Source organism: Psittacula echo, assembly GCF_963264785.1.
Source record: "Psittacula echo genome assembly, chromosome: 2".
Classification (NCBI taxonomy): Eukaryota; Metazoa; Chordata; class Aves; order Psittaciformes; family Psittacidae; genus Psittacula; species Psittacula echo.
This window is the reverse complement of record NC_137737.1, coordinates 120,069,939-120,084,156: the sequence shown is the minus strand read 5'-3', so window position 1 is coordinate 120,084,156 and position 14,218 is coordinate 120,069,939. Positions and strand designations below refer to the sequence as shown.

The window sequence follows — 14,218 nt, the reverse complement described above, 5'->3', positions numbered from 1 at the left end:
ACAGAATGGCCAAAGTCCCATTCTCTAACTGAAAAAACAACCCTTTCCTTCTTCAGGTGTTTCTCTGACTTCAGTGACATTGAAGCTAGGTACTAGGCAGTGTTAGGAATTAAAATCCAACCAACAAACTGAAATACTCTGTCTAGTAACAACATACATTAAATATTTCCAATTTTACATTTAAAATCATTCATTGTAAACCATAGGTAAAGTGCTTACTACACATATATAATATTAAAAAATGCTGTTAACAGGTATCCAAATGAATTCTAATAACAGATTGAAAGAGCCTGAAACATTTTACACATGCTTTAGATTCTTACCGTATGACATATTTACAACAACAAAAAAATAAAAGACATGGATCACCTTAAAAGTACAGAGATTAAAGAAAAACACACAACTAAAACTCATAGTGTATGTAGAAAAATTTGAGAGAGTAAGCTGTACTGCCTCAGAAGGGATCATGACAAGGGCAGTCAGGAAGTCCACTGACACAGAGTCTACTTTCTCAATTCCTGTGGAATCCCAGTGGCAACGAATACACTCCTTTTTTAGTATCTGCTCAGTAAAAGACACAAACTTCGTTTGGGATCTGGATGATCCTATATACAGACTGAAAGATCTCTTTACGCACATAAATATTTCAAAGTTGGCCTTTAAAATCTGAAATAGCAATTCTATAATGTTCATCTATATAAAATTAACATGACTTCTGTTTCCTATTTTTCATTGTATTACAGCATTTGAATAGCATTTCCTTGTTTTCATTTCAAATTAAACGTATCATTTGATTTTGTTCCTGGAAAAGGTTTTCTAGTGAAAGGCAATTCTTAAACCCTTTCTTAAATGTCACAAAATATAGGAATCTTATCTTAGAACTCAGGTGGGTATTTCAAATTTCAGTTCTCTGTTCTAACAAGCAGTAGTTGTTTCTCTACAAATTAGATCTTGGTATATATCTGAATATCTCTGAACAGATAACTTTTCAGGGAAAAAGTTTTTTAACCCAGAAATCACTGTCTTAGAACAGCTTTTCCTTCTATGTTGGTTCCCATAAAACTCTAAGTAATCATATGTATTTCAGCAGAGATATACAATTGTGATTTATATTTATCTAGGTTTGGGCTGGATTCACATTAAGATTTTTCCTAGGTGTGTCGTTCAGCAGTTTATTTTGTGATTTATTATTTTTTTCTGAAGATGTTTTCACTAACCTAATATTGTAGAAATTCCAAGATCTCTGTTATAAGTCTTTCTCATCTTTACTGTTTCCATTGTCCATTGTACAAAAGCAAACTTCTTTCTCTTCTTCTTCTTCTTCTTCTGGAGGAAAGGTATTTTCATTTTTCAGATTCTCATGCGCATTATGTTCAATGTTATTTAAAGAAGTGTTACACTTCAGAAATGTTTCAGAATGACGGGTTTCTGCTGGGTCTGCCAACCTGGGAGAATATTTTTCTCCAACAATATCAATTTGGCTTATTCTTAGAGGTTGGCATGTTTTTTGCCTTCTATTGGGTAGCTCACTATTTGTGCCTATCACAAGATCACTGGGTATGTGTTTGGATACATTACTTTGATGTTTGATGGCTTCCATGGGTTTTACATTCACGTCCTCTGTAACATGTAACTTCTCTAAACAGCTTGTGTCTTTCAGAGTTGATGATAAAAATATTCCAAAGTTACTAATAAAATCTAGGGTGTTATTTGCATAAAACCTATTAAAAATATTATTGGCAATCTTGTTGATACAGTTATTCTTCAGAGTCATATGATTATATTCTTCTGTTATTAAATCTTTACCTGACCATTGTAAACGTTCACTTTTTTTGGCCAACAAACATAGAGTCAGCTGGTTCTCAATATCAGATGCTTTTTGGTAGGCATACCCTCTCTGTTCCTCATTAATTGGTGTTACGGTCACCATCAGTATTGGACAATGCTGGCCACATATAGCATGGAGTTTATCCAGAGAATCTTCTTCCTGAGGAGCACTTCTGTTAGCATTACTAGGATCAGTCGGCTGGGACTGTATGGGTTCGTCACTTAAAGGCTGTTCCAATGGACGTACCTTGTTGTCAGGCAATCTAAATTCTACAGATGCAAAAGGTGAAAAATTGGTATCAGCCTGTGTGGAACAATGTGTAAAAGATGGCTTGCTCTTTTCTTTCTTTGCTGCGGGAAGGGAAGTGATCTTACCGTTGAAGCTAGTTTTACTTTTTGTATTTATGTCATCTTGAAAGGGGTCTGAATCACTATTATGAGGCATATTGAAATAGTTGCAAAAATTTTCACAGGGTTTAGCCATGTCTTCAAGTTCTGAAGAAGAGTTTTCATTGAGGTCTGGGTGTTCATTCAGATTGCCAAAGTGCGAGTATGGAACATCATCACTGTTAGTATCAAGGACTGTGTCTGTTGATGTTGTATCCAAATTACCATACATTCCAACCCGTTCAGGTGGCGATCTTCTTATCAAATGATTTTCTTTGAGAAGCCATTTGCCTTTATCTATCAATATTCCTTCATCTTCATTAGCTGGTACACTAGGTTGACGATGTTGCTTTGGAGATTCCCCTGAATGGTCAATAGTATAACTTGTCTCTTCTCTGTTAAGAGTAGGTTGTGGTGTTGGTAAAGAAGTATTTTCTTGTCTCGATATAGTGTCATCTTTGTTTATGTTTACTGCAAATTCTTCTGATAGTAGTGAAGAATGTGACAATTTCTCACCAGAACAAGATATAGGCTCTTGAGAAAAATAAATAGTTTTTTCCACGACTGCAGAGTGGAATTCTTCAGTATCTTTCTGAAATACTTTCAACATATAAGGAAATCCTTTGTGAAAGTCAGGTTTAAATGAAGCTTCTGTGTTGCCATAAAGTCGTTCAATAGTTCTTTTTACGTAGCCAGTGTTATAATGTTTTTCAAGAATTGCTTCCTCCTCACTTTCATTGGTCAGACCACTGGATGCTCTGAAGTCATAATCACTTTCTTCAGTATCTGGTCTGTAATCAGACCAGTCTGAAGTAGCAGGACTTTTTAAGCATGTTTTTACTTGAGAAGTGTCTAAACACATTTTATTACCTGATTCTTCTACTTGCAATTTCTGTTCTCCTTCGCTCATATCACATTCTGTAATTTGCTTTGATTCATAACAAAACGATAATGGAGAGACGGTAGATAACCTCTCAGAGGTTTCCTCACCAGTTTCTGCATCTTCTTTGTCTTCCCATACAGAATAATCCTCATTATTATATTCTACAGAGGTTTCAGTGGCAAGTTTAAATTGGTTATTTGGGGTTTTGTCATTATCCGCTGACTCGGGATCAACTTTCTCATCTTCACTTTTATCAGTAGTAACATGTATCTCTTTTTCACATTCTAACTCAGAAGTGTCCTGCTCTAAAATATTATGTTTATCATTAGAAGTTATGCTATAAACTGTTGAGTTAGGCTCTACCGAAGTTTCTGACTCTTCATTAGTGAATGATGTATTAGTATTTTCCTCTTGAGATTTTTTATGTAGGCTATCAGGCATTTCTTCCTTTCTTTCATGTGGCTTTATAGCTGATGCAAGGCTATAGGTACTTGAATTTGTATTGGTATATTGACTATCTAGCTGTGTTTGGAGAGCACTCAAGTCTAAATTCTCTGCTTCAATACAAAGATCTTTCTGTATATCAAAACAGGTTTCTAATTCACCAGCCAGTTTTAGAGCTTCTTCAGAATTTTCACTGTCCTTTGGAACACAAGGTTCCACTGACTTTTCATTTTCATGCAGACATAAACCATTATGAATTTCAGACATGGGCATATTCTCCTGGCAATGTGAGGAGTCCTGCTTTTCGGGTTCCCTCCCAAAGGTTAATAAGTTATTTTCTGTTGATTGTTGAAAATGCGAGAAGGCAGCCTTCAGTTCATCAACTTTTTCTATGACTGTAGTTTGTTTCAGAAACTGTAACTGTGTAAATATTTCAGAACAACTACATGTAGTTTTTTGCATATCATCTCTGACTGTCCCAATCAAATTCTCTCTCAAATTCAGTACAAGTAGCCAAGCTAGGAGGACATTAGAGGAAGAACTAAAAGCTAAAGAGGAAAGATCAGTAAGGGTGCAAGCTTTTCCTACGCATCCATTATGTTCTTTCTGAAGACCAAGCAAAGCTGATTGTAGTTCATGCAGCAACATGATAGACATGCAATTATTCTTAACATCAATTCCCATTTTCTCATTGACAATTGCGCAATCAACTTGAACAGCAACTTCAGATTTTTTTCTTTGACGTAGGTTGGTATCTTGAATATCAGCTTCTGACGTCTTTTTATCATTGTCAGATGTTTCATGAAGCAAGTGTAGCTTACTATCACAACAAAATTCTGACTTTAGTGAACACTTGGCTGTTTCTATTATAGTTGTATTAGCATGAATAAAGGGGTCAGTTTGTTTTGCATCTGAATTTCTGCCTGATTGTTCTGAAGCTCCCAAATCACAAATAGGCTTTAATGTTCTTTTTGTTAGATTATGTTCAAGCAGATGGTTTTTTCCAGTCACATATCCTTTATTTGTGATAGATCTGGTTTCTTTATCTATAGAAGCATCAATAGGAAAACTACAGGCATTGCTGTTCTCTACATTCCCTTCTTTTTTATGTATAGGGGGTAAGACAGAATTTGGTAAAAAGTTTTTCAGCCAAGTTTGGACATGGTTTTCAAGTGAATGCTCAACCCCCTCCTCTTGAAAATCCTCTTGTTTCAGAGCCTCTAGTGTGATGGCATTCGCTGACATATTTAACTTATTTGCCCCTTTACTTAGACTTTTCTTCATCCCCTTTTGCTTTTTCTCTTTCTTTGATAGGAAGTTTTCCAAAACCTTCTTCTCCTCCTTTTCTTTTTCAACATCAATATTCTCTGGCACTTCTGACAATGGTTTTGAAATCACTGATGTGTTACATGTCTGTTCAAAAGAATTGTTTGTGAGATGTGTGCCTTCTTTCTCAGTACTCTGTGTATCCTGACTATGTTCAGATTCATTGTTTGAATTAACTGTCACTAGACCATCTTTATTCTTTGCAGGTGAAACTACACTATTTTTTTTGCCTGACTTCAATTTTGCCTCAAACAACTTTTTATTACTTCTTGGGTTTTTATTAGATGATAATCCATTTTGTTCCACTAAATCCTGGTGGTAGAACTCATCTTCAGGACTTACACTTTTGTCTGAATTGACAGAGCCATCATCGTTTTTCACAAAAAATTCCATTCCTTTTTTCTGAGGCATTTCAGAATAATTATCCATAGCCTCTGCTGTGGAATCCTGCGGAGGTTTGCTTGTGATATGCATTCCCTCACTTTTAATTATCCCTGAAATTCCTTTATCTTTTTGATCTTCATATGTACTTTGTTCCAAGAAGTTAGATGATTTTCTCTTCTTCTTCTTCTTTCTGGTGAGGGAAGATATAGATTGGTTGTCACCAATGAGGTGTGTTGCTGTCACAGTTTCAGTCCTGACACTGGTTTGATTCTCACTTTCAGGTACAGTAGGAAATAACTTAGTTGTTGGATTTATTTTGTCAGTAAGACCTTTACTACATAGAGGTACCATCATCTTCATCTGGCTATGTCCAGCAGAGGCTGAATGCACTGCATCTTGAGAAATAGGCAATATATCTGAAGCTTTACGTTGTGTTTTTTCTACTGACTGACTGAATTCTGAATAGTGAGTGAAAGAACTCAGTGATCTTTTAATTTGTTTAATATCACATGACTTATGGATGTGGTCTGCTGAGGCTGGCCTGGCTGCCTGGTAAATTTCTGATGATGGTATGAAACAATTGATGTTAGTTTTGCAGGTTGATACCAAACTATTATATGTACCTTGATCGACAACTGATTTCTTTAATATATTCTGTGCTGATTCGTCCTCATCTGGCACTTCTAATGTATTCCTCTTTGTGGTTTCTATTAAATCATTATTTTTGTGGATTACTTTAAAAAACATTTCTTCTTTTATATTCTCTGAAGAAAGTTTAAATGACCCACTGTCACTCATCTCACTAAACTTTGGATTACTGACACTTGATTTTTTTCTGCTTGAATGAGCCACCATGCAATACTCAGATTTATTTTCTCCATTCTTTATTTCCTCACTGTAGGAAAACTGTCCTACTGTCTTCTCCTGAACCTCTTTCTCAGAAACCAATGTGACACTTTCAACTACTGCTTTCTTTTGTCTAACATGCCTTGGCCCGGGGGTAGGAGGCCTATAAAAGCGAGGCCTGATGTTATCCTTAGGTACATTGCCTACATCTAGATCTGCAGAATTGCTCTTCATACAGGTGTTACAACCAGCAGTTTTTAAAGCAGAATCCGATTCTCTGTCTGACACTTCTGCATTGAACTGCTGTAATGAGTCTCCTTCTTTGTTGTAGCTCTTCAAAAACAGAGCATCTTTTGGGTTTATATGTTCTGATACATTTACACTGGATAAGGAGTCTTCTGCATGCGTTGCAGAATTGCAAGTGGTGGTATTTTTATCAGCACGACTTACAGTGGTTGTCCATTTAATGGTTTCTTCCTCTTTAATTTTGAATCGAACTTTCATTTCCACTGTGATACTGCCATCTTGATTAAGGTGAACAGATTTCTCAATGTCATCTTCGTACTGTGCCACAGATGACAAGTCTTCACCAGTAACTGACTGATTTCCTCCTATGCCATTATGACTGGCAGGAATACAGGAAGAATCTGAGTTGTTATCATTCAAGTTATTATCATTGCTGGACCCTTTATCAGAAGAAACTGAGAATACCTGAGATCTTGAGCCAGAGCCTATTTCAGCTCTCACTAGCAATAATTACATTGAAAGAACCCAAATTCATTCAAGTAGATGGAAATTAGAGCAGACAAATATCATGCATAAGGATCCAGATGGTGAGACAGCAGATAGGCAGCAAAGGAAGAGAAAAGAAGAAAGGAGAAAAATTAGTCAAAATAGGTACAATAGTACAATAGGTTCTTCTAATGCTAGAGCTACAGTCTTATTTGAAGCTCCAAAGCCTAAAAAAGTACTAAATACTCTCATTTTATACATAGTTAGGAGCTGAGGGGCTGTCCTAAACCATTCAAGGGATTCACAAGCCCTTGCTTGTTTGGGCTTCAAGCTGCCAACTTCACGTCTTCTTCATGTCTTAGTGAAGAAATAATTTTGCCTTAATTCTTACAGTTAGTGCTAAAATGTGTCAGTCAAGGTGAACATGTATCTTCCTGGGCTTAATCCAACTATCTACAGCATATGAGTAATTACTGTGAGTAGTGTCATTGACACAGGAATAAACGGTTCAGATCCAATCCCCTGGACTGCCCTTCTATAAGGAAGTAAATATTGAAGCTCTCAAACTTCTTATAAAATCTGAATTTAAATCATGACATTCTGAGATGCACTTTATGCTACAGTACTGTAGACGATGACACAAAACTCAGCAAAGCCAGCGAAAATACTTTCAGATTCAACGAATAGTATGGCCCGATAAGTGTTTACATACATATTAAATACTCCCAAAATAGGTTTTAATAACTTAATATTTTAATAAAATATGTTTGTAATAACTTGGCTTTTTAAAAAAATCTATTTCTCTCTAGCAGTTGTCACTGAAGGGATGAGACAAAAGAACATGAGATAAAAATAAGGTTTTGCTATCTTCCAAAAAGTTCTGCATGTGCAAGGGAAACAGTGCAGGTATACCCACACAAATATATCCAGAGCTGCTACTGGTACCTACATATGTAGAAACAATCATCTAATAGACAGGTTTCACTTGTCTTTAACACATGTAATATTACCTTATCTACATCGCTTGAATTTAAGCTTTTTCTTTTTTTTTTATGTCAAGCGAGTCACAAATGGTCTTATATCAAAACTTTCACAGTTAGCATATTACCATTATAGCTACAAGTCTATAATTTCAGGCAGAGTGCCTAGCAAGTTTCCCAGGCATATGCTTTACCATGAACTGAATCAGAAATAAAAGTTTGTACTAACTCCTCTAACACAGACAAGACCTTATGATTCCCAAAATAAAAATCTCACTCTCTGTCTCAAGAAATGGAATTGGAACAAAATTTGATTTTTCAGGCTCTTACTTCAGCAGTGATGTCTCCTACACAGGATACTTCTGAATTTCTCAGGTTAAAGACAAAAAGATGGTGGTGGTGTTGGGGTTTTTTTCTCCCTCTTTCTGTAATTGCCCTTAACTAAGGATTAGAAGAGGGAGCTTATCAGACTCTGAGCTATTTACAACTTCTACCATTGCAAAGCACAATCTCCGTCTCAAAGCAAAATTTGGGTAGGACTTTTTTTTTCTGTAGAGCTTTCATTCTCATGTTCTGTGCAAGCCAAAGAACATGAAGGTTGAGAAAAACTAAAATGACAAGTTTGGTGGGGACATAATAAACTGCAAGGGATGTGGAAGAAACTCATTCAAGTAAGTGGAAGTCAAGTCCCTCATACATCAATGTGCTCTGGAACACAGCCAAGTTTGCTGTTGAAAGCCTCAGTACAGAAACAATTACAACGTTCCCTGGACTCTTCAGTACAGCATGCAGCTCTATCAAGAGTACTACATACCTCTGTATTAAACAAGGTTCCCCCTAGACAGTATTTCTGCCCTAATGCTCGGGATTCCCACACGACCTAAAGCTCTGGTACTGCAGCACTTTGTTCCCCTCAACCTCAGGCTATTCAGCTAGCCTGACTTCTCTCCAACAGCTCCTCATGTCATTGATCATTCACTGGCCACTTCACATTCTTACTGACCTTCTCGGTAACACAACTGTATCAGTAACCTAAAGGGAAAGTACGTATTTGTGTATCTTTTCCCAAACTTATCCAAAAAAATATATATTACAGTCACAAGGATATAAGAAAGGAGTGACAGGACAAGGGGTAACGGGTTCAAACTTAAACAGGGGAAGTTTAGATTGGATATAAGGAAGAAATTCTTTACTGCGAGGGTGGTGAGGCACTGGAATGGGTTGCCCAGAGATGTTGTGAATACTCCATCCTTGGCGGTGTTCAAGGCCAGGTTGGATGAGGCCTTGGGTGATATATTTTAGTGTGGGGTGTCCCTGCCCATGGCAGGGGAGTTGGAACTGGATGATCTCAAGGTCCTTTCCAACCCTAACTATTCTATGATTCTATGATTCTAAAGGCTGTGTCCTGGGTTCAGCAGCAGCAGTCAGTTTTTCTCCTTCTTAGTAGCTGGTGAAGTGCTGTGGTTTTGACTTTCAGCCTGGGAATAATACTGATAAAGCCGAGGTTTTCAGTTACTGGTCAGAATGTTTACCCTGACCAAGGACTTTGTGAGTCTCATGCTCTGCCAGGGAGGAGGAGAAGCCGGGAGGAAGCAAGGGCAGGACACCTGACCCAAACTAGCCAAAGAGGTATTCCATACCACAGCATGTCATGCCCAGGGATGTAACTGGGAGTTACCCGGAAGGGCACGTCCTCTTCTCTGTCGGGCTCTTTTTCCGGCGGGTGGTATCATATTCTCTTCCCTTGTTATTTCTCTTATCATTGCTATTATTGGTGGTAGCAGTAGTGATTTGTGTTATACCTTAGTTACTGGACTGTTTTTATCTCAACCTGTGGGAGTTGCATTCTTTCGATTCTCCTCCTCATCCCTCTGGGGGTGGGGGGGGGAGTAGAAACTGCGTGGTTCTGATTTACGGCCTGGATTAAACCATGACAGGCTGACACTCTGTTTAGACAAAAGCAGCTTCAAAAACATGATGAATTTGTGAGTGAAAGGGTGCTATAATGTTTTACCTGTTTATGTGGAGCATGGGACATGGGAAAGTGAAAGTCATGACATTGATAAGTCAAACTTCTACTTGCTAAGGTAAGTTCTGAAAACTGCACAAAAATTTTGCTCAAGAAATTCAGTTAGTTAAAACCCTGAAGTGGCCTGAGGTTTCTCTTTACCACTGCCATTATTAAATATGACACAAAAAATTTGACAATGACAATCGAATGCATTAATATGAAATATACTTACAGATTTGCACCCATGTTCTAAATAAGTCTGTTTGAAAGAAAATATGCATACTAGCTGAGTATTTAGAAACTTACATTTTAAAAAGGACAATAACACTTTGATCTTTCTTACGCTTATAAAGCAGTCAAAGCAGATGGCCTTTTGGAATATTGTAGATCCTAGTAAGATTGTCATGGTTTATGTCTCATGCTGAGAGAAATAAACCAATTAATAAAATACAAATTAATTCAAAGAACTTACTGTTTTCACTCTCTGACTTGGCATTTGCTTTTGGGTACACACGATTTGCAATTCCAAGCAATTTAGCAGGCCGTGAATACCCAAGAGAATCATAATTGCTTGGTTTAAAAGGCTCTCTCCCTGCTGCAACTACAGCTCCAGAGCAAAATATTAGGGCCTGAAGATTAGGAACCTGGGAAAAAAAAGAAAAGTAGCATTAAACTCTCTGCCTTAGTAACCACTACAATAATGTAAGAGATTTATCGTTTCCATACTTTAATATCTTCACTTCTTAGACTCTACATTAGTTTGCAGCAAGCTATTAAATATGCATTACAGCACAGAATTAGTTTTTCAGTTTCTATAAGGCAATTTCTACCTCTGTGAGAGTATATCTTGTTATATCAATACATTAGAAAAAGACTTCAAGAAGTAACTTGGATGCACATGAAAATTTTCTTATAATTTAAGTGTTTGCATATGTAATTTGGTTTCATCGTTTCACAGTGACTCTTCATAGCCACAAAATAAGAATATGCATTTGGAGGTAGGTATACATATGAACATGTATTTGGAGGAAGAATGGGGTTATTCAGAATACATCACAAGTACTGGACCTGTACAGTCACAGAGGAACGGGACACAGTCACAGAACAATATACACTGGAAAAGGTCACGTAGTCTGATCCTCTGCCTAAAACAGGTCGGACTGGATCAAGGTGCTCAGAGCCTTGTCTCAGTTCTGAATTTTTGTGTCAAAATATATTGCAAGATAAGGCTTGCGAACTGCATTTCATTGACTTAGAGGTGACATGGACAGTTTCCTAACTTAATGCAGAATTTCACCAAACAGTGGATAAACCCCAAATTTTCCTTGAACTCTGCATGGAATTCCCTTTCTAGATACCTGTTAGGTACAATCACAGGTGCTTTTCTGTGATTAAACAACACACAGATAAAACACAAAGTAAGAGAAAATTATATAAAACTGCATGTGAGCTGAAAATCAGGATTATTACATCTGTGTCATCTAGGTTTAGAGGTACAGAACTTGGTCCGTAGTTTGAAATCTGTACTAGACAACAGATGTCATAGTTCCAAGTCATTAATGGCAAACCACTCTGCATTTGTGTAATGATAAAATATGTTTGGCTAATAGACGCTACTTATCTTATTTTTAGAACATTAAAAGTTTCTGTGCAAATGAGTAACAATATAGAATTGAGAGCATGCTTGAAAGAGGCCTGATTAAGAAAAGTGGTTTTTCATGATGGCTTAAAATAAAATGCCCTCACTTGCTTCTCTCTGATCACAAGAATTCAGTATTTTTCTCCAGGCTAGCAACTTTTCTGAAGGGGAAAAGGCATAGAAAAGAAATAGCTGGAATTCAGCACATCAGATCTTACACCAGGCCAGTGTCCCAAGCTTATAATTGATAAAATCACTTTTGTAATTAAAACTAATCTAGAAGCAATCCTATTGTACATACTCATCTTTATTCTCACCTTTCTGCCATCAGTGGTGTATAGTTTCACAACTGGATATTGCATTAACTCACTCATGTAATCCAGAAAGGCCTCAAAAGTTTGTGTATTTTTCTTTCCCAGAACTATGGTGCGCCTGAGTCTTACATCTCCATTTTTGAAAACAAGCATCTTTTTGGGAGTTGTTATTTTACTTTCTCGATGGCCAAATCCATCTTCATTTTCCCTTGCTAATTGCACAGCTCGACGGCGAGCACTGACAGGCCTACTGATCTGCCAGGGAAGTGGCTTTTTGCTAGCCTGTTCCAGGTTGATGGGCTTCATTTTCCTTTGATGGGAGCAAATATAAGATTTTCCATCTTCAAGATCCTCCAAATTGGTGATGCTGTGTCTCCCTTTTGGTGTACTAATATTTCTTACTCCAAAAGGTAATGGGACCCGTTTGGATAAACTATCCAGCAAGGCATCAAATGTTTTGTAAGACCGATTGTTAATCACCATGTTGATCCCGTTAAACTGAGGATCTCCACTTTTATAGAAACAGATTCGTTTTGCCACAACAGGTTCAGTAACATTGAAATGGCGCATGATTAAACTCTGTTCACTCTCGGAGGAGTTAGGCTGATTCACCGAGTAACTAGTTGAAGGTGTTTCACTCATTTTGACAGCAATCTGGAAGAAAGAGGAGATGTGTGTAAAGCTTTTCTTATGACTAGTAATAACATGGTCCTAATTTTGAAAGGCACAGAAAGAGAATTTACAAGACACCAGCAGCAGCAAGTTGTGCCAAAAATCATTGGATTTAGATGGATCCAAGCTGTTATCTCTAAATTCCACAAAGACTCCAGTACCGTCAGATTAAGTTAGCATAGCTCAATTTGCAAGTATTCCCAAAACTCCTCTGCGTAATTTCAAATCTCTTATCATTTTGGTACAAGAAACCGTTCCTTAGAAGGAGGCAGGTAGTCAGTCCAGTTTTCTTTCTTGAGAATAAAGCTAATGACAATATTTTATATTGGAGATATTAGAAAAATCTTTATTAACAGGGAGAAGTCTGTGCCTAGGCATGAGCCATATTCAGTCCAAAATAACAGAACTGAAAGACAATACAAATCATTTTGATCTCATATACTAGTTTTACACCAGGGCAAATTCATTGGAGTCAGAGAAAAGGCTTCAGATTTTCTACACTGTAAATTGTTGCAGAAGAAGGTCCAAAAAATATGTTTTAGAATTAAGTTGCATCATAAATTCACAAAGCATTTGTTTTTCTATTACAAGTTTTATATTTCATGATACATAAACTGCTACAATATTTGCATTCACACTGAGGAAAAAACTACTGATCACAAATATCTTTTTTAGTAAGAGAAAAGTCTTTAAATCCCTTATAAAACAACAACAAAAAAATCTGATATCCTTCAGTAGAAGTAGCCTTTAAATCAAAACATTTAAATACCAGTCTTCTAGAATACAGGTTAGTTCTGACAACTGTAACACTACTGTTGATGCTTGAAGATAGAGTAGTCTCACTACAACCTCTCCATTTGAATTCAGTCTACATACAGATACTGTAATAAAAAACCTTTAAATGAATAAAATAATTGCTTTAACTTAATGATTGGTTTGCTTTGACTGGAACACAGGAACACAGGATAGAAATGGCTAGTCAAGCCTCAAGGAAGCAGTTTTAGTAGAGTTTTACTGGAAAGCAATAGAGCAATCTCAGAGAATGTTTGGCATCAAAATTATATAAATTAGTTCTTTGACAATGTCACCTTGATGTAACTGCCATATTGACTAATGAAATAAACTCTCTGGCTACTACGTATTTTTCCTAATGAAGCTATGGAAAGCAATATTTTCACTATTTCACTACTACATACATCAGTTCTGAAACTGATAAGAAAATGTTGCCATTTTTCAAGACAGTCAAGATTCAAATAAAGGCATATTTGACAAGATTTTTTCTTACTGTGTTCTTACAGCTTTTCCAATAATGCACTGTTTTAAGCTTCGGTGTTTTTCTTTCACTAAGCATTAATAACTTTTAAAATGTTCATTATTTTGAACAATGATCAGAGAACAGGAAAAAAAATCTTCTTTTAATGCATTATTTATACTGTATATTGTACTCTCATTAAGTGCTAAAACTGAAAAATAACCAAACTGGTCTGCAGTAGGATGATGTACACAAAGATTGATTTATGTAATCACAATTCCATTAAATAAATAAAAATACAAATAAATTGAAAATCTGCACATATTTAATTAAAGAATTGAAGGAAAACATTTTCAGGCTTGGCTGCAACAACTTATATATCCCTGTCCATGATGGCTAATGAATTGACTTACTTTCTTTGTTAAGGAGGAGCTGTACTTCAACTGAAATCACTGGAAGCTGTATTTGATCATCTTTTTTGACACATGCATTCATTAGCTGCCTAAATTTTTATTACTTTT

At 36.5% G+C, this 14,218-nt stretch overlaps 1 protein-coding gene across 1 annotated transcript in view; it reads right to left on the bottom strand.

The window, feature by feature from the left end:
• RP1 (RP1 axonemal microtubule associated) overlaps positions 1 to 12,415 on the bottom strand; it is a gene marked incomplete at both ends in the record, with an annotated part of 187,407 nt that extends 174,992 nt beyond the window's left edge. Inside the window, 2 exons of the mRNA XM_080609709.1 lie at positions 10,293 to 10,464; positions 11,777 to 12,415. Coding sequence (XP_080465835.1) covers positions 10,293 to 10,464; positions 11,777 to 12,415 — 811 coding nt within the window. The remainder of the gene's footprint in view (positions 1 to 10,292; positions 10,465 to 11,776) is intronic.
• Between the last annotated feature and the right edge of the window lie 1,803 nt (positions 12,416 to 14,218).